Source organism: Canis lupus, chromosome 10 (genome assembly GCF_003254725.2).
Source record: "Canis lupus dingo isolate Sandy chromosome 10, ASM325472v2, whole genome shotgun sequence".
Lineage (NCBI taxonomy): Eukaryota > Metazoa > Chordata > Mammalia > Carnivora > Canidae > Canis > Canis lupus.
In genome coordinates, this window is record NC_064252.1 from 47201889 (window position 1) to 47229156 (window position 27268).

Consider the following 27268-nt stretch of genomic DNA (forward strand, 5'->3'; position numbering starts at 1 on the left):
AAAAATCAATGGTCAACTTTAGAAGTTCCAAGGGCACCAGCACTTAAAGTTGGTAATTAAAGAAAGAAAAGGCATTGATCTCTCCCTGGGGATTTATTTCATGTTAAGTAAAAAAGGAAGCTACAAAACTTAATGTAGAGTATGAAACAAGTAGTGTATAAAACAATCAAAATAACTTATATATGTAAAATGGATAATGGTTAGAAATACAAAGAAATAACTGGAAAGATGGCCAATTGACAAGTTACTTCTGAATGAGTGGGCAATTTGACATTTCCACTTTTGATTCTATACTATTGCTTGAATCTTTAGTAATTTGGAATATACTCATGTATTACTTGTATAATAATGAGGAATCCACCGTCTGAAAAGAAATGTCAATGGCCATAAATACTGAAAAAAAAATAGCACATAAGTAACTTCTCAGGTAGAATAAATGCCAAAGTCATCAATGTTGGATCTTTAAAAACAGACATGAAAAAATTTTAAGGCAAAATTTCAAACCTAAAGTTGTTTTTATTTTCCAATAATGTGTACGAATAATAAAACTGTTTAATACATATAAAAAGAAACTGAAGTGTTTAGAATACAAGAAAATGTTCAGTAAGAAGGCAAAAATATTGTAATCTCTCTCTCTCTCTCTCTCTATATATATATATATATATTTTTTTTTTAAGATTTTACTTATTTATTCATGAGAGACACACAGAGAGAGGCAGAGAGAGAAGCAGGCTCCACACCAGGAGCCCGATGCGGGACCCGATCCCTCGACCCCAGGGTTATGCCCTGGGCCAAAGGCAGGTGCTAAACCGCTGAGCCACCCAGGGATGCCCCCAGTATAATATATTCTTTATGCAGGAGAAGTGGTTGCTTCATTCATGTAATGTTATAGGTCTTAGGAACTAATTTTGCAAGACTATCACAATGAAAGGTCAAAGTATTTAGAAAAGATAGAAATACAGTTTGAATTGTGACAGATTCTATTTCTTACTAGACTATGGTTATATGAATGTTGACTATCATAAAGCACTGACACTGAGCAATGTGTATCTTTGTTTTGTGCCTGTTTCTGTAGTATGTTGTGATTCACAACAACATTAAGTATGGGTGTTGACGTACCATTTTAAAACAAAGGAAAAAATGCTCTTCAACAAATACCCCAAATAATTAGGCCAACTTCTTTCAAGGACTAAAATAATATCCTGAGAAAGAATGAGCTCATAACAAGTTCCAGTAGGCCACACAAATTATTTTCTCAGAAATCCACAATCCAAAATATGGATTTTTCAAGTACAATAGGACCACATTTCATTTATCATTCTATATACGTTCCTTTTCAAATGAATTGAGTCCATGGTGCTTTATAAACTATTTAACATGTTTCAACAGTGATACAAGGGCAAAATGGAAGAGAAGGCCAACAAAGGAGAGCTTGTTTGTTCCTCAGAGAGGATTAAGGTTACAACCACATGGTCTATTTATAGTGCTAAAAGGTAGGAGTATATAAACTGGTTTAGAAAGTATACTTCGTGAAAATGATTCTTCTGACTTCCAGCCTTAGAAGAGGTCACCCTCACATTATAGGGCGATTCACACTACTGGCTAAAATACAGAGCAACAAACTGGAGGAAGGTGTCCAACAAAAGCAAAGAGAAGGTATTAAGGAGAAAGAAATGGTAATAAGCCTCAGAGACTGCTTACTCCTAAAGGAAATTTTAAGATGAACTTAGTTCTTTTTCTTTACCTTCTTTTTTAAAAAACCACAGCAAAAGGTCATCTGCATAGGAAAAAAAGACGTTTAGGGCAGCCAGGGTGGCTCAGTGGTTTAGCACCGCCTTCAGGCCAGGGCATGATCCTGGAGACCCAAGATCGAGTCCCACATCGGGCTCCCTACAGGGAGCCTGCTTCTTCCTCTGCCTGTGTCTCTGCCTCTCCCTCTGTGTCTCTCATGAATAAATAAATAAAAATCTTAAAAAAAAAAAAAAAAGACGTTTGTGAGGCTGGCCACCTCCACCTTCCCTGGACTACCACAGAATCTGGTACATTCTTCTGGGTGTTCATTCCATACTGTTAGTCTTGGTTAAAGGCCAAACTGCACAGAGCACTACCTTTTAATCTGCGGTGTCCTCCTCATTATCCAGCATAATTAGGAATAATGGTCTTCTGTAGGGACTATTTTAACTGCTGAGACTCACTTGGATACATAAATTCAAGGTTTTTAAAAAAAAATTGGTATAAAATTAGAATTTAAGCATGAAATAGTTCCTCAAAAGGGAGAAAGGCGTGGGGAAAGGAAAGAATTACCTTTATATAATTACAAGTTATAACCTGCCAATTAAAGACTAAATACCTAAAATGTAACTTTTCTAGTTGTATATATTCAATAACAATCTCAGTATTATATGCCAGAATTTGACCATTCAACCCCAAAAATATTGAATTTTAAGAGTTTTTTTTTAAGGTTTTATTTATTCATGAGAGACACAGAGAAAAAGGCAGAGACATAGGCAGAGGGAGAAGCAGGCTCCCTGCAGGGAGCCCGATGCAGGACTCGATCCTAGGACCCTGGGATCATAACCGGAGCCAAAGGCAGATGCTCAACCACTGAGGCACCCAGGTGCCCCGAATTTTAAGAGTTTTCAGAATTACATAATGAAGTATATACTTCAATGCAAAAAGCAACTGAAATAGAAATTTTACAGCAAGTGTTATTTATACCATCAAAATGGAAGATAAAGCTTCTAATGATAACAAATATAAATTCAAAAAGACAAATGAGTTAAGTTATTCACTGCTGTCTATGTTTGGTGAAGGAAAATTTCCCAAAGAAAAAGAAAATAATCTACATCAAATATCTACAAAGCAAGGAAAGAAAGAAAGGTCATTGACTCTTCAAAGTGTCATTCCTGGGATCCCTGGGTGGCGCAGCGGTTTCGCGCCTGCCTTTGGCCCAGGGCGCGATCCTGGAGACCCGGGATCGAATCCCACGTCGGGCTCCTGGTGCATGGAGCCTGCTTCTCCCTCTGCCTGTGTCTCTGCCTGTCTCTCTCTCTCTCTGTGACTATCATAAATAAAAAATAAAAATAAAATAAAATAAAAAGTGTCGTTCCTCTCCACCCAAATACCCTAAAAGAGACTGAAAAGTGCCCAAATGTATAAACTGGAATTGACATACCAGAGTATTGTTTGGTAATAGAGATCAAGAGTTTCAGAACACAAATACAAATCCAGCCAAAGGAAACAACTAAGGGTGTGAACAAAGATTAAGGTACAAAGATGGCTAATGCAGCACTGTTTTATAATGTGGGAAATAGAATTCTAGTCACATAAGACTGGCTGGGTAAATTCTAGTATAGCCATTCAATGTAGTCTTTTATAGGTAATCTAAGAAAATATTTATAAAAATATAAAATCAACAAAAACTATATTACAATATAAACTTAAAAAAATTTTTTTAAAGATTTTATTTATTCATAGAGACAGAGAGAGAGGGGTAGAGACACAGGCAGAGGGAGAAGGAGGCTCCATACAGGAAGCCTGACGTGGGACTCGATCCCGGGTCTCCAGGATCACACCTAAGGCTGCAGGCGGCAATAAACCGCTGTGCCACCGGGGCTGCCCTAAAAATATTTTAGTCTGTGTATCAACATGCATTTTTCTGGCAAAATATCTTATACACATAAACATGTTAGTGATTACATGATTTATAGGAGTGACTGGTAAATCTATTAGAGAACTTAAATAAAAAGAAGGAAAAAAATTAGTCTCTCCTTAAAAAGTCCTATTAAATTCTGTGGCCCTGATAAAGTTTTTTTCTCACCTTTCATTACTGCAATAAGACTGTCAGAAATTATGGAAACTGTATGGTGTCGAGTGATACAATATAATATTCTGTGATAAAATTCAATCTGGCCTCTACGTAAGTGTCTGTTGAAGACCACACATGTGACAATCACTACACCTTCCTGTTACTCTTTTATTGCACCTGCTCTCAATAGAATAAATATCTCAAGATGAAAACAAGAAGAATAGTCAGATTACTTACTATACAGTTTTAGCAGACTGTAGTACAGCTGGTCTCTATCACACTCAAACAGCTTCTGTGTCAGCTCCACTAATTTTTCTAGAACTTCAACCTTAAAAATAAGATTAATAGATGGATCTAGACTGTGTAAAGGACATATTTTATAGCTGACAAATCTTGGTTTAATAATTCTTCAAATAAGTTTTACCCAAAGGGCAGATTAACTTCATTTTCAAAAGTTAAAGAGCTGAGCATGTGAATGTACCTTAGTGTCACTGAAATGAACATTTAAAAAATGGTTAAAATGATAAATTTTATGTTATATATGCAGTTTGTCATAATTAAAAACAATATTTTGAAGTTAAAAAGCTGAAGGACTTTGTAATCAAGAACAAAACATGAATAATCATCTGGTTGCAGGAACCTCTATGAAGATGCATTTTGAAGAATTCAGAGATATCTAGGGTAGAGGATTCAGTGAGTAGTACATCCTCTATTTATTAATAACACTACTCCTTCACACCCAGGTGTTATATTCCTCTTTCCCTGTGGTTTTCACTTGGCAGGATAGGAGTATCTACACACTGGTGGAGACGGGAAGTAGAAATTCCATTGGGCTACCTTCAAGTGACTCCCCTAGTCACTAAAAACGGAAGCAGACTTAAACTGCAAAGGAGACCAGATTAGCTTGCTCAAGCCAAAAACTAGGATAAAGCAAGCTAAAATCTTTGGGGGCCAAATTAAAATTTTCAGGGATTCCACTGCAACTCAGGATCAAGAATTAAGCTACTGTTTATTTGGAAAACCACCAAAATTATGCTATTCCCATTAATAATGTTTTATGTCTCAAAATCCCCAAATGCTCATATGACATATAGGATACTTGCTTTCCACGGAGTTTCACGTGCTTGAAACCAGAAATTAAACACAAACCTGATTAGTTGAAATACATTTATCACAAAACCACTGGAGTCTTGTAGATCGAGCTCTAATGCCTGGAGTCTGTAAAATAAAATAATCATATAGCACATGAGGTAAGGTTTAGCTAAATGTTAATTTCCCCTAAAGACAAATAGTTTTCCTTCTAATGAATCTACTGCGTCCTTCCCAAATACTACATAAAAGAAACCTGTAACTTAATATCACAGTTATCAAAGCAGACACTAACATACAAAGTATCATAGCATACTATTTATGCTCTGTTTTAGGATTAAAACAGAGCATAAATAGTAACCTGCATTAGTAACCAATATCTAGAAGATTTGAGTTACGTCAAAATGTTCCTTTGCAGGTCAATTTCCATTCCATAAATCTTTAAATAGTAAAATGGTTAAACTTTCTTTAGTTCAAAAGGAAATCTTGACTCCATGAACTAAATCAACTCCAAAAGATGTCAAATTAAACACACACACACACACACACACACACACACACACTTCAGAGATCCCAAAAGGTTCAGGAAGCAAAAAATATTAATGTTACACAAATGTATTAATCATCATCACAACAATAAACCAATGGCTTTTACTTTAAAAGAAACATACTTTGTAAAATTTAGATAAAAAGTATTCTGAATACCACAAATGCTTGCCTACTGTCTAAATGTTTAAAGAACTAGGTACTCCAAATAAGCTAAGCACTTTAAATTAGTTCATAGTCTTAATTTATTTCAATTACTGAGATATATGTTATATTCTCAATCAGAAATTACTAGGGTTTTAGTCAATAACTCTGGCTTCAAAGCACTTATTTTATAATACTGGATCCAGGAATAAAAGGCAAACTAATTCACACATAATTCCAAGGATTTGTCACTCTAACTACAGTATTTTCATCATGTGTAAGAGGGCTTCCCCATTAAATACTACATTTCAATCACAGCATTATGATAAGAAAACTACATGCTCATTAGCCCTGGCTGCTCCAGTCTAGAGGAGGTACCTCCACTGATTTCTCCACTCAGCTTCGTTGACTAAACCAGGGATCCCTCAAAGCTAATCGCTTACTTTTAAGTCTTCATTTTTTTATTCCTTAAAATAATATTGTACAATGTTCAATTAAGAACTGAAGCAGACACTAACATCTTAGGATTTGGTACAATAACAAACTGGTACGCTAGAAGTTATAAAAGTGTTCTCATTCTAACTGTGCAAGTAAGAATGTACATTTTGGGATACAAGAAATAAATGCTGAATAGACCAAATGCTTAATATATTCTCACATATCATTAATACTTAACATTTGCTCTACAATTTCTACTCAAAGATTTTTCTCACATTACTCTTTGGTTTCACATGCATTACACGGAAAATGAAACCAATAATAATGAAACCAAATGAAAGCAAACATGTACAAGAAGCCCTTGCAAAAATGCTGGACAGTCCTCTTTAGAAGAAGGCAAAATGCAAGGACCACATTCACTTGTAACTTCAATGTTACTGCTGATCCAAATAGCACAACTTTTATGGTAACTCTTCCTTTTTGTGGCTGATTAATCCGCCTGTCATTGGCAGGACAGCTGACTTATTCCACAGATATTCCTACGTTTCATTTTGAAATTGAGAACTGTTTTCACATTATAAATCTCAATCATCAAAAGAACATCTAGGTCAGATTAACTAAATCTCCTAGGCTTCTGTAATAGTCTACATTTCTGGCTTATCTCTTAACATCTTATTGAATTTTAAACACTACAAGTTGAAAGCAAAAATAGAAAATGTAATAAAAATACGGAGAAGAATAGAATTCTATTGGGATGTTAAATATAACTTTTCAAAGAACCAGTTAATGCTTAATTAAAACAATGAACTCACCTAGTTTTTTTTTTTTTTTTTTTTTTAGTTTTTGTTTTTGCTACATACAATCTAATTAATGGACAGTGAGAATAAAATAATTTTTGTTTTTTTTTTTTTGAGAATAAAATAATTTTTGAAATAAAAAACCTGGCATGTTTGTTTCCACCGAGGTTACTGTGCTTCAAAACATTCTTTGTCAAGTTACAATTTAGTACTAGGTTCACTTGTGTAAGAATAAAAGTAATGCAAAATAAAAAATAATTCTCATTTAATTTTGTTACATAGTCTGATATAAAATTTGCTGTTACCATAACAGGCTTCTATATATACTAGTAAAAGGACCTAGCAAGTAATTATTATCTTTAAAGTGGAAAGCAATGAAGATTCTTCTACTTCAAACTCTATGTCAAGGAAAACCATCTTAAATTAGACTCAAATAGAAGTTTTTACCTGTTTTGATTTCTCCTGCCATTAGTGCTAGAACTGTGAAATGGAAAATAAATGAACTACCTCATATCCTCTACTCAATGTAGCAGGAAGAAAATCAAGTGCGTAAGAGGGAATGGACCAGCAAAAACAAGAACCCGAATATTGGGATGCCTGGGTGGCTCAGCGGTTGAGTATCTGCCTTTGGCTCAGGGCATGATCCTAGAGTCCCAGGATCAAGTCCCACATTGGGCTCCCTGCATGGAGCCTGCTTCTCCCTCTGCCTATGTCTCTGCCTCTCTCTCTCTCTCTCATAATAAAATCTTTAAAAAAATAAATAAAAATAAAAAGAGAGACAGATCACAGAGGTAGGAATGGTGTAAGGAGAAACAAGAGAAAATGTGAAATCAGAACCCAATCTCAAATTCCATGACTACCACTAACTAAAGAAGCTCCACACTGACACTCTGAACTTAAAGTTTCTTTGCCCTGACTACTTTTCAGAGTTGTTTTGTGTGCCTTACATGAAGATGTATATGAAAATCATTTGGAATTATAAAAGTGTTACTAATATTAGTAATAGTGTTTAGCTTTAAATCTAAGTTTGAACCTCAAAGGAAAAGGCTCAAATGAGAAATCCTAAGCAAGTTTAAAGCAGACTCTTACTCAAGATCTTTGTGTTTGTAACTGGAAAACTTAGCAGGGCCTGGAACATGGCAGACAGGAAGTACAGAATTACTGAACTGTTCAAAGGGCTATGAATAAATATAAATAATATAGTTCTTTATGGAAAACTTTAATGCACTTATTTAACATTTCATATCATAATTTAACTCCTTTCATACTTGTATGTATCATCCCTCCCTAGACTTAATGTCCAGTCTTAAAACACAAACTGAACTATCCAAGGAATGTTATTAAATGACCTTGCAACACTTCCTTCCTGGAAGGTGACTAAAGTATTTTAAAAAATACTTGACTGAAAAAATAAAGTCCTTTCTTTCTTTTTTAAAGATTTTATTTATGTATTCATGAGAGACACAGAGAGACAGGCAGAGGGAGAAGCGGGCTCCCTGAGGGAACCTGATGCGGGACTCGATCCCAGGACTCCGAGATCATGCCCTGAGCTGAAAGCAGACGCTCACAAACACTGAGCCATCCAGGCGCCCCTAAAGTCTTTCTTAAACGAGAAAACACCATCTTCTTATATAGGCCAACAAACTGGACAACAGAGAAGGAATGGATAAATCCCTAAAACATATAACTTTCCAAAACGGAATCAGAAAAATAGAAAATCAAACAGATCAATCACTAGCAATGAAACTAAATCAATAATCAAAGTATTCCCAACAAATAAAAGTACAGGACCAGACAGCTTCACAGGTGAATTCCACTGAACATTTAAAGAGTGAATACCTATATTCCCAAGCAATTAAAATTAAAAAAAAGAAAAAGGAAAAAAAAAAAGGAAAGAAAAGAGAAAAAAGAAAATGCCATCTCATTTTATTGTAATTTCTAGCCAAAGGAGCATGGGACTAGAACACAGGATGTCTGAGCTTTAGACCAAATCTCTGCTATGGTGAACCACAGAAGAGGTTATCACCTATAAAGACAAAATTTCTGTCTTTATATATCAGGGGCCTTAACAATAATAACATTTCTTACTTCTAAGAAATGATCTTAATAATCTGAAAATCAAATATACCTATAGGTCAAGATGGGAATTATGATGATTCAGTTCACTTGTACTATGGAATGATGTGGTCATTAAAAAATAATGCTCATTAGAGTTCTTTTTTTTGTATATTTTTTATTGGAGTTTGATTTGCCAACATATAGCATAACACCCACTGCTCATCCCATAGAGTGCCCCCCTCAGTGCCCATCATCCAGTCACCCCATCTCCCCCAACCACCTCCCCTTCCACTACCCCTTGCTCGCTTCCCAGAGTTAGGTGTCTTTCATGCTTTGTCTCTGTCTGATATTTCCCACTCATTTTCACTCCTTTAGTAGAGTTCTTAATTATACACATGGAATGCAGAAACAGTGATGTAGGATGAAACTAAGGTTTGAATAATTTCAATTATATATAAAAGAAAATGCATTTGGATAAAGGACCAAAAAAAAAAAAACCCCACAGAAATGACTGCATGAGTAATGAGATTAACAGTGCATCTTCATACTTGGAACATGTATAAATTTTATTTAAATCTATTCACAGGGTAAAAAAGTCACATCGATCATCATCACTGGTACAACACAGAATATAGTTCACAAAATATTTACCTGGTATTATGTAAGTTTGTAAAAATAATTTATGAACTTTTCCCCAATTTCATTCCAGAACATGTCAGAACACCGAGAGGAACTAGGGATAGTTAGCCTGCAAAGAATAAGACTGCAGGAGAGACAAAAGGGTTGACTTCAACACAGAGAAAACTGTCACACAGAAGGTAGGGAATAAAACTAATATTTATTAACTGTTTAATAATGTATCAGACACTCTTTGAGTGTTATCTGATAGAGTCCTAAGAGACAAAATAAGGATAAAAGATGGAAGTACTTTCCTGCCTCAGGGCCTTTGCATAGGGAATTCCTTCTACCTGAAATGATTTTGCCTCCACTCTATGTGGCTGGCTCCCAGTTCATCCTTTAGTTCTCATTCTATACAAGACTTCCTCAGAAAGACTGAGTCTGCAATAGGTCTTTTCTATAGCAATTACTGCATTATATAGACTTATTTTTTTAAAGGTCTTTCTCTAGGACTAGACTAAGATGTCATTAATAATTACTTGTTATTGATATAAAGAAGAAAGGGAGAGAGAGAAGAAAGAGAAAGGAAGGGAAAGAGGAAAGGAAAAAAGATGGGAAGAAGGGATGAAGGGGAAATTGGTCAAATAGGATGGACCTTGAGGGCATTATGCTAAGTGAAATATGTCAGGCAGAGAAAGACAAATAGAGTATGATCTCACTTATATGTCTAATCTAAAACGGCCAAACTGGGCAGCCTGGGTGGCTCAGTGTTTAGCGCCGCCTTTGGCCCAGGGCGTGATCCTGAAGACCCAGGATCGAATCCCAATCAGGCTCCCTGCATGGAGCCTGCTTCTCCGCCCCTCTCTCTCTCTCTGTGTCTCTCATGAATAAACAAATAAAATTAAAATTAAAATAAAATAAAATAAAATGGCCAAACTCCTGGAATGGTGATTGCCAGGGGCTCAGGCGAAATGGGGAGATACCAGTCAAAGGGTACAAACTTCCTTTATAAAATTAATAGCTTCTGGGGCAGCACCGGTGGTCCAGCTGTTTAGCGCCACCTTCAGCCTGGGGTGTGATCCTGGAGACCCGGAATCGAGTCCCACATCAGGTTCCCTGTGAGGAGCCTGCTTCTCCCTCTGCCTGTGTCTCTGCCTCTCTCTCTCTCTCTCTCTCTCTCTCTCTCTGTCTCTCATGAATGAATAAAAATCTTTTTTAAAAGTTATTAATAAAAAATATTATATACTTGTAAATTGCTAGGAGAATACATCAATATATTTATATAGATTTATTTATTTTAAAGATTTTATTTATTTATTTATTTGTGACAGACATAGAAAGAGAGGCAGAGACATAGGCAGAGAGAGAAGTAGGCTTCCTGCCTGATGTAGGATTCAATCTCCGGACTCTGGGATCACACCCTGAGCTGAAGGCAGACGCTCAATCATCGAGCCACCCAAGTGTCCCTATAGAGATTTATTTATATATACACACACACATAATTTTTATGTAGGCTCCATGTCCAGTTTGGAGCCCAACACAGGGCTTAAACTCCCCAGCCTGAGATCAAGACCTGAGCTGAGATTAAAAGTTGGACACTTAACTGACTGAGCCACCCAGCTGCCCTGCTAAGAGAGGAAAAAATGTTCTCACCACAAAAAAGAAATGGTGAGGTGGGAGAGGTATTATTAACTAATGCTAGTGCAGTAATTATTTTGTAAAATAGAAGTAATCAAATTAATATGTTGTACACCTTAAACTGACACAATGTTACATGTCAACTGTATCTCAATAAAGCTGGAGGAAAAGAACTATTTAAAGATTTCCCCTTTCTACTTCTTTGCTTTACTTCTAATACCTATAATAGCCTTTCCAATCTCATAAAACTCTTGAATGTTAAAGAATATCCTATGCATCCATCCCTACCTCATGCTCCATATCCTCCAAAGTCTTAATTTCTTTCACTGAAAGTAAGTTCCACTCTTGAACTCTCAGAAGTATTCATACCTTTCTTAGAGTAGTTAACACTTCTTGATCTCATATAGTAATTATTCTCAAATATTAATCTCATATTCAAGTGATTTCACATTAGTTCTTGGTCTGACTCACTTTTAGTAAAAATCAATAGTCTGATTCACTTTTACTCTTTCTTTTGGAAGAAAACACTTTTTCTGAGTATAAGAATTTATATGCTCATTATAAAAAACTCAGTTACTACAGAAAATTATAAGAATAGCATCTATAAGTCCTTCTGTTACAATAATCCAGGTATAGAAATAAAATATAAGACTATGTTAAATATATTATATATAATACACGATATATGTACACCAGCTCATTTAAAAAACAACACAAGTCCTATTACACACTGAATCTCTTCTTTCTTCATTTAACATTTTTATGACTGGCTTTTCTTATCTCCCACAGTGCTTGAAATACAAAGAAGCTTCACTGTATATTTTGCTTTGGAAACTCAACCCTAGCAAATCTACCCATTGATAAGACACTAATGCATTTTGGGGAATGATACAAAAAAAATGTTGCTCAGTATTTAGAATATTCTTTCACATGTGGATACAGTCATAGTTTATTAATTTTTTATTACCGTTTATATTTTCAATAATCCTTAGAAAACTACAAGAGAGAATTCCAGGTCTTAAATTTTAATAGTGAAAAAAGCAAGTTTCCACTTCAGTTCCAACTAACTGTTAAAAAGAAGAAACTAGAAATGTGCTTCAGTATATTCCCATGTATCACACACCTGCTGTCTTACCCTAGAATACTGCAGGGGTTCTGTAAAGCCATCCTTTATCCTTTAAGCAATTTTGTACACATCCACTACGAAAATTCTGTCATCAGTAGACAGCATCCCTAAAAGCTTACATTCAATGATGCTGCATTTGGCAAAGCTTTAAAGTAATTAAGAGGCAGTTTTCTCTTGCCTATTCATGTGGCAACATGTACCTTTATGCTAAGCATCATACTGTGAATTATGTGGGGTAAAGAAGATAACACAATCCCCACTTTTAAGGGGCAAAGAGAATTAATATTATTGATTATGACCATAATCCAGAAACATGCAAGCTGCTTTACATACATTATGTGATTGAATCTTAAAGAAAGATACTATATTCCCTTTTATAGAGGAGGAAGCTTAAAAAGGTTTAGTAACTGTCCATTACCATACTAGCAAGTAGATGGCAAAGAGAACTCATTCTTATGCCTTTGGCTCTTCATATTATGCCTTTATTTTTACATAAAAAGACACACATGATTTCCTACCATAGTGCCTCTTGTCACTATTATCTGAATACCTGAGCTTCATTTCCCCTGTGATAAGTGCCCTGTTAATACTGATACCAGGCATACGGAGCAGCTGAACTCAAAATGCACACAGCTTCTCACATTTTCAGATACACTAGGCACTTTTAATGAAAAAATTTATACTATTTTCTAGAAAATACAATGAGCTACTTGAGCTATAGAAGCACCTCTCCAAGATAGCATGTCCCACTCCCCTGACAGGAGGATAGATTAAGTTGTAAGACAAACAGAGAAGAACATTCTAAATATTCTAAAATCAATTTCACAGTCTTCCCTTTTCATACCTTTCTTCTCTTGGAAAAACATCAAGAGAAACTGATAACTTTCAGGGTTGTATACCTACATTTTCAACTTCATCATAAGCAGTCATTAATATACAAACAAGTATACAAATACCAACTTTGTGTCTCACCCATCACGGGACTTTGGGAAAAAGACATGGAGTAATGGCAAACTGATCTGGGAGAAAAACAATTACTGATATACATTTTATTTATTTCACATCAAATCATTTTCCCTAAGGTAATGGGGTCTCTTCTCTGTGGAATGCTTTGTTTAGAGGAAATGGAATTGTTTAATAGTGAAGTTAATCATAATTTGGACAGACTTTATAGTTGCCCTTTGACTTATCAATTTCAGTAAGTAAAATTTCAATCAAGCCTAGATAAAATACACTAATCCTAAACAGGCCAGGTTTGTCACCTACCATTTCCCATAAGCTGCTTACCATAGTTAAAAAAAAAAAAAAAAAAAAAAAACAGAGAAGAAGAGGAAATTTTAAATTAAATGCCAAACAGTTGCAGACAGCACTTGTTTGGCTGATTAACTTGTAGACAAGCATTACAAATAAATCTGAGCATGGTCTGCAGCAAATTAAATTCCACTGCTTTTAAGAACAAAGAATTCCTTGGCAAAGAGGATTAGCAACTTTACACCCAGGAATGCCAGTTTAATTTAATTGTTCCACAATCCAAGATTTAATATGCAAATATCGTTTTGATACATAACAGCGAATTTAACAAAGTGAAGAAACAAATTCAATATACAACCAGGCTGCCTTTTCTGAACCGTAATTATATACAATAAAGAAGCTGGCCAGGCCCCTCCTCCAACCCCCATTATTGGGATTGAATTTTATTAACATGAATCAGAACAATTGTAATTAAAGGTTAAAATTCTTAAATATATTCCAATTAAGAGTCTAAATAGCTGTACAATTAGAATACTGTAGTTAAAAATCATACCTCAATGATCTTCTTGGCCTCTTTGTAATTTCCTGTTTGTAGGAAGGCAAAGAAGAGATCATACAGCATTGTCATTTCACCTTGTTCTTGGCTCACAAAGTTCATTGCTACAGAGTAGAAGAAAAAATATAAAGAAACACAGTATCACTTGAAGTTCTGGACAAATATAAAGAAACTTTAAAAGAAATATTTACACTAACTTAAAGACTAGTGCCAGTATCAACCAATTTTCTGTCACATTCCTTACCTAACAGCATACATTTATGACATTAAGTATCTAAGACTAGCTTTGGAGAGAACTGGTGAGGAGGAGAAAAAACTCACAAACGCAGATCACCAAGAAATAACAGTAAAAAATAACAGAGGAGCTAGTGTGCAAAACAAATAGTTACTAAAAGCAAGGATATTGACAGCACTGAAAATCTACTGATATTGTCCTTTTTAGTTAAGAAGTACAACAAAGTCCCCACTGGATGTGCTTCCCTTCCTGTTTAATTTTCTCTTCATAGTAATGGGTTGAGATTAAAAAAGCAAGAGGGGAAAGAAAAACAACTACAGCAAGATACTGGAGGTGACCAACCTTTCTGAATTAGATCCGTCTCGCCTTTCTCTATCAGTTTACATAAGATATCATGAATCCTTGGTAATACTTTATACTTTTCATAGCAGTCGATGGTGATGTCAAGAGCAGCACCTATGTCATCCCTTGGAAACATCAAAATATGAACAATGAATAAAGTATATCTAGATGCACAATGACCAGTCAAAATATACATGACTGGGCTTTAAAAAAAGCCAAAATGGACAAAGAGAGAAACAATCCTTATATAGTATAAACAAATGTTCCAAGTACAGACATCATTAGCAATTCCCTATTTCTCCTTCTTCATCTTTCATCATTTCACTTGCTAAATAGCGCTCTTTTTATTTTAAAAGTTGGGCATGGATTCCAGTATGGGGCTTAAAGTCACAACCCTGAGATCAAGACCTGAGTTGAGATCAAGAATGGATGCATTTTTTTTTTTAAGATTTTATTTATTTATTCATGAGAGACACACAGAGAGGGAGGGGCAGAGACACAGGCAGAGGGAGAAGCAGGCTCAATGCAGGGAGCCCAACGTGGGACTCGATCCTGTGTCTCCAGGATCACACCCTGGGCTGAAGGCGGTGCTAAACCGCTGAGGCACCAGGGCTACCCAAGAATGGATGCGTTTTAACCCACTGAGCCACCTGCGTGCCCCTAGATAGCACTCTTAATAAAGAGTCCAAATAAATGAAGGCATTCTCTGAGATTATAATAAATAAAATCTGATTTCAGGGGTGCCTGGGTGGCTCAGACACTTAACCAACGAAGCCACCCAAGCACCCCTTGATTTCATATATTAAGTTGCTTTATAAGAATACATTATTTTTAAAAACAAAGACTACTACCAAATATTATTTCCAACTTATTATGTGTGTTTATGGTCCTCAATAATTCTAGATTTGGGAAACACTATGAAATGTCCATCAGTAGCTACCAAGGAATTTTCAAATACTTTCAACTTTATCACTGTATTTGTCATACTGCCTCTCCAGGCAAGGAGGAAATAACATTAAGATTCATATATTCAGAACCTTATTGTGGCCAAAAACTAGGACATTCTTAAGTCAGTGAATTCCAGGAAAACCCTCATTAAAGGGCAAGTTTTTAAAAATTATTTCCAGGGATGCCTGACTGGCTCAGCCAATGGAGCAAGAGACTCTTGATCTAAGGATTTTTAGTTTGAGCCCCATGTTGGGCATAGAATTTGCTTAAAAATAAAATCTTAAAACAAAAGTTATTTCCCATTGTAAAGTCAAGATTTCTCTTCTGTGGCAATAAATTAAAAGAAAAAGGCGCTTTCATTAACTCGGAGTTTCTTAAACAAGAGTGTGGAAATGCATTCTTGTGAGTCCTCAAAAACTTTTTCCCTTAAAGGGAAAATGACAGTATGAGAAATATGTAAGACCTCAGAAAAACTGTAGAAATTATGTGATCCAATTCTACATGCCACCCTCCTTTATTTTTAAATAGATGAGGAAACTAAGGCATGTAGAGACTCAATGATTAGCCTCAGGCTACCATGGTAAACAGAGGAATGCACTGCCTCCCCACTTGCCACTTCCAGTTGACTACATCTACTTACACATTATGCTCTAGTAAAAACACTGCTGGCTTGTTTAACCTAATAAGGTGTTGCAATGTGGAAAAAGAAATGAAAGATATTTTTTAAAAGAAAAGCGTGAAATTAAAAAAAAAAGGATGGTTAGTGACAGTTTATAACAAGCTCTGTGGAGAAAACATCTTGCTCTTACATGCAATAGTTTTCAAAAAGAGGAAAGCATTTTAAAAATTTCTGTTGAAGCCCTAACATTTTGGTCCATTATACAAATGTTCTGTTGCCCGAGACTGAATTACTATTTTATCTAGATTAAGATTTTAAGCTGTACTGAAAGGAAAATACCATGAAGAAGTGTTAATTTTACTGCAATAATACTGACACAGTGAAAGCGAGCCGATCCTGCCAGAGCTCTCTACCTTATCCCCTTCCTAAGCCCTGTTTACAGTGCATCTTCTGGCACCCCACAGAGTAATTTGAATTTTTGTCATTTGGGGTGAAGACTAAATTACAGGTTAATTTCAAAACGGCAAGTAGATGTTGCAGGCTAGATTACTGTCATACAAGAGAAATGCTACAGTAGCTACCACATATGATATAAACCTTTATATAATCAGTATTTCCCTTTCTTCAGACACAAGTTCAGTTATTAGCTTTCTACAATTCCATCTAATGGAAAACTACTAATATATTTTCAAGAGAACAACTAACATAAACTGATTTTTTAAGGGAGTATGATCTGCTTTTTCAGATCAATTCCCAAAATAGAAGAGTATGTCTCAATTGTATTTCCCCTACATTAGGTCAAAGCTATCAATAAATGAATGAATAATTGTTCTGTCAATCAAAGAGACATGTTAATAGTCTTTGGTCTCCAAATATATGCTTCAGAAGATTATACATGCTTAGAACAACAACAAAAAAGACAAGAATAGCAAAATGGAAATAATTCATATATTTGTTAGTAGTTTTAAGTACCACTACTTACTCTCAGGTTGCCAACAAAATGAAAATGAAATCTATAATGAAACATTTCATACAAGTGGACTGATAACAGAAATGAACTAATGAACTGGGGGGAGGGGAAATGAACTAATAATTAGTACATTCTTTTCAATCCCTATCATCTACATTCTGACTTATGGTTGGATCATGTCATACTAAAAAGAGATAAAAATGTCCATCTGTTGTATGTCCATCTGAAGAAATCATTAATCTTTCCTACTGAAGCTTAAAACCTTGGGTGATAAAAATAAAAAATATGAAAAAGTATCTAAGTTGACACTGCTATGAAAATAGTTAAATACTCACAGGACATTTGAATTGCATTCCCACTTGATAAGTACTATATGCAGCTGGGCTATAGCCATGCGATCAATTTCCAGAAGTGGTGAAGAAAAGCAGATTATCACAATGGCTGAACCCAAGGACCAGTGTTCCCTTCCAGTTCTTTCTTTTTTTTTTTTTAAGATTTTATTTATTTATTCATGAGAGAGAGAGAGAGAGAGAGAGAGAGACGCAGAGACACAGGCAGAGGGAGAAGCAGGCTCCACGCATGATCCCAGGTATCCAGGATCACACCCTGGGCTGAAGGCGGCGCTAAACCCCTGAGGCACCGGGGCTGCCCTCCTTTCCAGTTCTAATTCTCTAATGTGAGGTTCTAAGAATTTCAGCTTATTAGATTCATCAATTCAAATGTTTCACACTGGCAGAGAAAATCATCACATGAAAGTACCACTTTTATTAGGCAAGATAAAATCAGTAAGAACAGCAAAATATCAAAAGGAAAAGGTGGAAACTGCTTTATACCCAACATATGGAACAGCACTTTACCACACAGTGTAATTCTAGGCTCTGTGACCTAGAATGATTCTGTGATTTCCTTTGTCTACTTTAAAACACTACAGCAGATTTAAAGCATTACTCTAAAATAACAGTAATGTTTTGAAGAAATCTTACATTAATTCTGGATGCAACACAACTTTTGATTCTATGCTTCAGTCTGTATTCAAAATTCTGAATGCTTTATGTACAAACGTGTTACAAAATTTTAAAATCCCATTCCTGATAAAAATTTAGCCACTGCTTTCACAAACCTCAAATAATGCTAAAAGAAAACCAACTCTGTAACATATTGGTATCTCTAAAAACAAAACAAAACAAAAAGGCAAACCCACTGTGATTTTTTTTTAACGATTTTATTTGCTTATTAATGAGAGACACAGAGAGAGAGACAGACAGACAGAGACAGAGACACAGACAAAGGGAGAAGCAGGCTCCATGCAGGGAGCCCGATGTGGGACTCGATCCCAGGTCCCCAGGATCAGGCCCTGGGCTGAAGGCGGCGCTAAACCACTGAGCCACCCGGGCTGCCCCCCACTATGATTTTTTTCAACGACTAGACACTCCCCGAATATTTCAATGAATAATTTTCATGAATGAAACTATATACTAACAAACAAGCAGCATTTAAAAATTTTTTTGATTGATGCAAATACAAGCTTTATCAAATTCTATGAGTCTAAATATGAAGGCAGAACAGAAAAAAGATTCTGTAATTCTGAATTTTAGGAACACATATATAGGGCAGCCCAGGTGGCTCAGCGGTTTAGCGCTGCCTTCAGCCCAGGGCCTGATCCTGGAGACCCAGGATCAAGTCCCACATCAGGCTCCCTGCATGGAGCCTGCTTTTACCTCTGCCTGTGTCTCTCTCTGTGTGTGTGTCTCTCATGAATAAATAAAATCTTAAAAAAAAAAAATAAAAAGAACACATATATATCATAGGCTGAGTCTTGTAACTAATCTGAACACTTAAAAGAGAGTTTTATTGGGGGCACCTGGTTGGCTCAGTTGGCTAAGCATCCAACTCTTGGTTTCAGCTCAGGTCATGATCTCAGGGTCATGAGATCAAGCCTTGCATCAGGCTCTGCACTCAGTAGAATCTGCTTGAGATTCTCTCCTCTCCCTTGCTCTCTGCCCTTCCCCTTGCTTGTGCTCTCTCAAGTTTGCTCTCTCTCTAATAAATATATCTTTAAAAAAAGAGTTTTATTTATTAACTTGAATGGAATTGGCCCATATTAAAATTAACTCTAGAATCTCCAATTCACTTTTTAAGAGAATATGACCCTATATACTTTAATTTCGCATTATTTCATGGAGGAACATCTAAAATGGCAAGCGTGAAGCTCATATGGCAAATCTGATATCACCTTTCATTTTAATCATTATTATGGAATTAAATATGCTATCATGTCATTGAGAGAAAAATAAACACTGGACATACATTCATAGGAGGCATCCACTGATCAAAAAAATATCTACTCAAAGATACCAGGAAACAAAGCACTCCTAAGTCAAATTCCTTCTATACATAACTGCAAAAGTCATAAATGCATTTCACACAATCTTATACTGTTAGAACAACTAGTGACAACTACCTATTCAACTATCAGTAGCTTCAAACTTAATCTCCTTATAGTAAATAACTTTGCAATCTAGAGAGCATACTTAATTTAAACAACCAAAAATGACAAATATTGATTTTTAATTGGAATAAAGTGCTTCAACACTATGCATAAAGTGTTAGTGAAGTGGCAATTTACCTAAAGGGATTACTGACTTGAAAAGCTCTCAAAATCTGAAATCACTAGAGAAAGGGGGAGTTTAAGGAAGAAAAAAAGTTTAAAACTAGGGGAAAAAGCACTTCAACACTCTAAAAACAAACTATTCTATAAATCTTAAGGAGTTGTTCCGTGTGGAGAGCAATCAAATTCAAGAGAAACCAGCATCTTCGTAAAAATTATTCTGTTAAGAGAACCAGCCTTTGAAAGAGCTAAATGTTTTTTTTTTTTTCTGTTCATCATCCATAAATGAGGAATCTTCAAGGAGACTGGTGTTGCAATTACAACTAATCCTCCCCAAAAAATTAACTGTGTTGAAGGCTTTGTAATTTCCCTAGGTACAATTTAGCTGTCACTTACTTTAAAATTTACTCAAACATGCGTTCCGAACAGCACTAACTTCACATGTCAAGTGCTTTCCAGCCAATTGAGTCTAAACTGGAAGTCGGTGTTAAACAACTGAATGATTAGACAAGATAGCTCATTTCCCTGCTCTTTTGTTCAGAATAAAATGCCACATTTACATTATCAGGCTCAACAGGATTTTCTGACAGAGGCAGAAAAAACCCTACTGAACACTGTCCGTACTAAGCACATGAAGCCTGTCATTTACCAATCATCCTTCAAAAAGCAATAGCCATGAATGTAACTTAATTACGACCCAATGATCCTTGACGAAAAATCATCTTATCACTGTCCTGTCCCCCTAGGGCAAATGAACCACTTTTGTCCTTTGGCACTGATGATGCTAAATTCTTAATTGCAATAATGGAGTAAAAGAGCCAAACCTCCTTAATTTCCTTTCAGCACATAAAGAGTTTTACTCTAAAAGGCATGCATTCCCATAAATAATAAAAGTATCCAGTACAAATGAAGATGCTAAAATTGAAGGGGAGTGTGTATGACAGAATAACTAGCATTTTAAAAAGTATATTTCCCATTTATATAACATTTTAAAGTGCTACAGTGAGTTTTAAAACTTTTATTATAGGTTCATCTTACAAAAATTGTGACCTTTATGAAGAACTCAAGATTAATTTAGCAAGAGTTCTGGGAGGATTAAATATACAAAGTCCATGATTCACTTAAATTAAATGCATGTGGGCATATACAGATTATAGCACAAATCAGCAAAGAAAAGTCCTTAATGGAAAGCAGAAATTAAAGCTTCTTTGATCATTTGTACTAAATAATCCAGTTAAACAGCTTCAGATATTTTTCATATGCAATGAAACCAAAACGGATAAGCTATAAAACAAGTGCATCTGAAACTACATCATACAAATTTCTATGCTTTTAAACCTAATGGCCCAGATTTATTAATTTCATTTCCTTTACCATAGCATAAGGACTAATCAAAAGCTCTTTTAACCTATTTTAAAGCATTTTTTTCTTCCTTAATATGGAGGACCCAGATTATTTCCAGAATCAGGCATGATTTCAATTAAAAAAAATTTAAGAAGTTACCAAAAAAATGTTTAAAATAAAATTCATTTGGACTACATGTGGACATGTGGCTTATAAAATAATCCTAACATAAATGAAACACATGAAGGTTTTACTGAACTCTGCATATCTTGCCATTTAATACAAGTATTACCATTTTGATAATACAAAAACAGATTACCAACTTCTTTACAATTTCGCAAACCTGTTATTATTTTGTATTTCCCTTTGCAAATAACAGAAACAAAATTATTGTTTTCCATATCCATAAAGCTTTTTATTCATTTTCCAAGTAAGAAACTGACATAGTATTACTTTCTCCTGTGTTTTATTTACTGCTGGGAAAATAAGTTTCAAAATTAAGATCTTACTAAATTTTAAAGATCATCTTTCTAAAAAACCCAATCTCATGTATTTGTTTCAGAATTAACAATTTTTAAGGGACAGTCTCTTTAGAGTCTTTGCAGTGGCATTCCAAAAAGATGCTTTTCTTTGAATGAAAAGACAAAGATTTTATATGATGTTCTGAAATATTTCATACTTTTATCTCAAGTCTGAATAAATAAGGCTTATTCTCCAGATGAGCTCATACCTGCTGAGGTCAATTATGTGATATTATTGAAGATTAAACATATTTAATTAAATCAAATACATGTGGACTTTTTGGCAGGCTATTGTAGCTAATCTTTGTACTGTACTTGTCATGATTCTGAATTATCTTCCATCAGGGAAAACACAATTGAAAAAAGTTTTCAAAGACAATTTTTCCTCCAACTTATCCAAGACTAGAAGTGCTACTACTGTTTTCTGCTATTTTATGAACATGAAATTTCCTTTATCTCCTCTTTATTATTCTCATGACTCTAAAAGAGTCAACAAAACCTTTTAATTATGATAAACTGAAAGATCTGGCTATGGAGACTATCTCTACAAAGCCAAGATAGCAAAAAAGACTGGACAAATTGGGGATCCCTGGGTGGCTCAGCGGTTTAGCGCCTGCCTTCGGCCCAGGGCATGATCCTGGAGTCTCCGGATCAAGTCCCACATCAGGCTCCCTGCATGGAGCCTGCTTCTCCCTCTGCCAGTGTCTCTCATGAATGAATAAAATCTTAAAAAAAAAAAAAAAGACTGGGCAAATCAAAATAGTAGGTAATAATTTCTCTATGTATCTGAAAGTAGTAAGAAATCACACACAAAAAAAGATACTAATTTAGTTTCTCTAGACCAATTAATAAGGACAGTCAAATTTTACTGAGACACACAAATCTCTGTACAATCAGAAAACAGAGCATACTCCAGGTTAACAGCTGAATCTCATGATATTTCCATTTTCCTGTGGTAAGTTCTCCTTGGTTCATGAGCCCCATCTGCAGACCTCTTTTAGAAAACTTTCGTGTCTTCTCTGTCTTCAAAGTATTTCTATTTGTAAGATACTTTTCTACCATGGCCTCGTTTTCATTGTTAATTATTTTATTTTTGCCCAGTAGTGGAGGAGGGTCTAATTCTTCTGGGCACTGGGCCCAATTCTTTCAAATCCCTATGCCGAGCTCCACAAGCAATTTGCGGAGATGGGTCTTTCAAACAATCAAAAAAATTCTAGTAGGAAGCATATTAATTATAGGATTTCTATATAAAGTTGGCTGTGAACATGAGAACTCACTAACATAGTAATTGTTTGAATCGCTATTTCTTTTAAAGGATGTAATGCTGAGATTGTAGAGGTTAAGATCTGGCCAATCATCTAACTTGATAAACTGTTTGATTGGATGGCAAAGAAATTATTTCATGAAACATATATGTGTTATGTATCTCTGTGTGTATAAATATATATACCCACATTTCCTAACATGGAGCCTAGATGGATTTTTGTTCCCCATTTTAAATTTAATACTAAACCATTCATTATAGTCAATTAATTATACTCTTTAATAAATGAAGAAAAACTACCAGAAATTTGGGAAGACTATGAGAACCACTAAGATGTATCTTTTATTTTTCTCCTAGCATTGACAGGGCCACATCCTCACTAAAATCAGAAAAATCCCACACACTTATCTTGATGAGCACTCAGCAATATAAGGAAGTGTCGAAATCACTATATTGTACACTTGAAACCAATATAACTCTGTATGTTAACTACATTGGAAATAAAATAAATCAGAAAACGTCAATCACAAAATATGTAGATTAAAAACTGCATTAAGCCATGAAAAAGACGAAAAGGAAATATCTAGGAAACTTAAAGGAAAAAAAAAAGAAAACAAGTGCCAAAAGAAAACAAGATGATAATGATGCTTAATACTTAATAGTCTTACTATAATGTTTCACTCGTTACAAGAGTAGGGTTGATTTTTATGATTTGCACCGCAAATAAATTGGTCACCAACATGAGCATTCCAAATGTAAAAAATTTCAAACTCCGTAAACCTCATTGTATCAACAAACTTATCTTCCTCCCCCAAGGCACAAAGATACCTTCTACAGTATTTTTCAAAATTAGAATAACTGTATTGGCATATGCTATTAAAATCAAATACCACATGGAGAAAAGGAGCACCAAAGAGATGCTGTTACATTATTACCTGAATGACAGTCACAATGCATAACCAAAAGCCCCAGAGAATCCTTCCTTCTTACATTATTAACATCTTAAAGCTCAAAACTGTGAAAAATTGGTTTCAATTTCATTTAATATCATCACATGCCCCACAAAAAAAAGAATCACACCACAGACCATTCCATTGAGAAGTAACCCATAGGACCACAGGGCAGCTCATCATTTTAAAGGTCACCCAGTCCATATGAAGTCCCCTTATTCGGTGGCTAATAACCTCCATGGCTTCCACAGCAGCACAGAGGTACTGACAAAGTATAATCCCCAAATGATCAGACTCATTATTTTAATGCCAACATTTAAATTCAAAATTCAATTAACTTACTTTTCCAGATAGAGTGTGACCAATGGGGAACTTAAGGCAGTAGATGGTTTCGCTAACCCTAGAGTCATGATGGCTTCATGCAACTGTTTCACTGTTTCAGTTTCACCTCTTAAAGCTGCGCCATTTAGGATGTGGAAAAAGGACAAGAGTGTTGCATCTTTGATAAGAACATCCTTCTCTTTCATCTCCTTTAGAATGTTAATAGCATCTACAATGAAGTAACACAAAAGACCCTTAGGTAATTTCATGTAGGGAAAACAAACTGCTATTAAAACAGCATTTCAAGCCCAGCAGGAATGTAAATTCTAGTGTATAATGCCGATTTCAAGTTAATTACTACTTGCATTTCTAAACGAGACTACAATTATAAATCCACAATAGCATGGTTTTATCATTTCCCTGCAACTTTGACTACAAATTATAGATAGGGACTGTGTGCCCACTCTGCACCACATAACCCTGTACGGTCTGCCCTATAGCTGTAAGATCCTCCTAAATGGATGCTTTTATCGTTCAGAGCTAACATCTGCTAAATCACATCATTGTTTCTTCAGCAGATGGCTTGTCAGGAGGCCAGATAATAAAGATGTGTTTACACTGTATATACAGCCAGACTAATGGTCTGATACCGATAGGGCCTGTTTGCTATGTCGATACTAATTAGCCAAGCAGAGCCAATGAAAGCTTTCCAAAAGACTGCATGTTAATACATTAGGTTCATTAAGCTTCATTAGGAAGGCAGAAACAAACATTTTAGGATATGGAATAAGTGCATTTTTATAATGTTGTTCTTAATTATTGCACAGACAAATGTTTTGACCGCTTTACAAAAAGTGATTTTAAAAAAGCAGGCTAATCCTTATAAAGAGTTTTCTGTCTTAAAAAGACTTCCTTTAAAAAATCCAATGTTCAAATCAAATATTTTTTTCTATGCATTTCTCACTGTAAAATTTTTTTTTAGATCTTCTCTAGAAATAAAGGGAAGAGAAGAAGGCTAAAAAAGAAAGTTTCAAAATAAAGCCCAATGAGAAATTTAAGAAAAACAAACAATAAGAACGTATGGTGAAGTATATGTAATTAGGCTTAGTATTATCTCAACAATGAGAAAATTAGAGTATGCATATCAGCTATATAATCAGTGAGGCTTTCTCTGCAAACTTCTAAATAAAATCCTACTAAACCATATATTTTTTGCTAATGTTATTAAAAGTTAAGACAAAGACTACTGGAAAATTCATATTCTTAAATAAAGGTTATGTTTATAGGTTTTATGTTCAGCTTTCAGACATTCTTAAGCAAAAACAAAGCCATTAGTGCAGGCATATCAGCAAATTGTGCCATAAGTCATGATCTTCAAACTCAATCCAAACAGCAATGCTAATAAAAACTAGCTGTAGAAATGCAAAAAGCACTGAGCTGTGCAAATGTAAATGACAAGCTTGCCAATCCATTAAAACTAATGGCCTACACTGTCCATGCAGCTCTGGATGGATTCACATGCAAATTTGTATGCAAAGTGTTCAAGCACTTTGCAGGACATGATATACCATTAATATCAATTCACATGTTATTCCAGTGGCAAGATACTTGCATCACATATTTCCTTTATGTGCCGAGGCTTACCTTGGAGCTTGCCATGTTTTCCCAATACTTTTACAAGGCCTACATACTTGCTGGTGTCAAGGACAGCAGATGAATCTAGACGGTCACTAAAAATTAAAAGTACATTTATATTATGTTGAAAGTTGACTGTGAAAAAAATTGCAATAGCCATTTTATCCTTCTCAAAAATGCATCAGTTGTTCTGAATTGTTATTAACACATGCCTCTACATTTCAGTGTAGGTTTATTTCTGAAGCCATATTCAAATTCACAAACAATTGTATTCAAAAATCTAACACTAGCCATATATTGCATCACCCCATCTGCAAATGATATAAATTTAGGAACTCTTTTGTTTCATGGCACTTTAGGTGATTCTAACCTTGTCATAAACATTCAAATACTCAAAAGGACATATTTTCAATCAATAAATCTATCAGGATGGGAAACAAAGATACCTGAGAAATGGACAGGATGTTGTTTATACTATGGTCGAGAAAGGGAAATGCTAAGCCTTTGTAAAATAGTTACCATCACCCCTGTTGTGATATGCACTTATGTAGTCAATGGGGAAAAAAAACCTTGGCTTTAAGGAATAGGGTGTCTTGTACTTAAGTAATGACTCCTTGCTGAAAACAAGCCATAATTAATCAAAAGGAGTCATATTATGAAATTTCAAAAACACTGACAAAAAATAATTTTTAAAAAGAGTAATACTCAATTTACATGATCCATCAAAGACTATCAGCATAAATGCTGATGATTTGCTTCAGTGCAGAGTACTCACAATTCTTGTTTCAGGTTCAATGCATCTTCTGCATTATCATGTCGACAGCACAAATTTATTAAAGCAGCATAGCCACCAACAACCATGTCTGATTCATATTTTGCTTTCAATTGAAGAGCTTTTTCCATGTTCTAAGATAAAGAACAGAAGTAAAAAAGGAAGAAATGATATAAAAGTAAAAATGTAAAATCTCTAGGTTTAGCATTCAGACTGTAGAAAAAGTTAACAGCACTTTAAAAACAAATAGATCCAGGTTATTAACTTCACTTTTCTCCTTGGTCATTTTATTCACCTTTTAAAAAGCAGGCAAGATACATATATAGGATTTAAGATTTGTTACATGTGATACAAAAACAAGTAATTGTGCCAAATGTGATGTTTTAGCTCTATAAGTATTATAAAAAAGATGTCCAAATTAAGTATGTACCAAGTTAGCCCCTACTCACAGTCCAATTTCCATACGTAGAACTATATCATTGCAAAGTTACTCACAGTCTAATTTAATATCCAACTAAAGTGAAGAAATATTTTAGAATTCAACAGTACCATGTTATAATCTTAACGTCAGTTATGTTTTTTTCCTCTAAAAACACAGGCATACAACCAAATCATATTGAACTAGAAACTGAAAAAGTCTAGTGATATACCACAAATTGCAGACACACAC

The 27268-nt window shown here is 35.0% G+C and overlaps 1 protein-coding gene across 1 annotated transcript in view; it reads right to left on the reverse strand.

Moving 5' to 3' along the window:
- Window positions 1-27268, reverse strand: part of LRPPRC (leucine rich pentatricopeptide repeat containing) — a 111287-nt gene that overhangs the window by 28420 nt on the left and 55599 nt on the right. Inside the window, exons 21-27 of the mRNA XM_025465374.3 lie at window positions 26602-26732; window positions 25836-25921; window positions 24213-24420; window positions 14647-14771; window positions 14067-14173; window positions 4958-5026; window positions 4046-4136 (exon numbers count right to left, since the gene is read on the reverse strand). Coding sequence (XP_025321159.1) covers window positions 4046-4136; window positions 4958-5026; window positions 14067-14173; window positions 14647-14771; window positions 24213-24420; window positions 25836-25921; window positions 26602-26732 — 817 coding nt within the window. The remainder of the gene's footprint in view (window positions 1-4045; window positions 4137-4957; window positions 5027-14066; window positions 14174-14646; window positions 14772-24212; window positions 24421-25835; window positions 25922-26601; window positions 26733-27268) is intronic.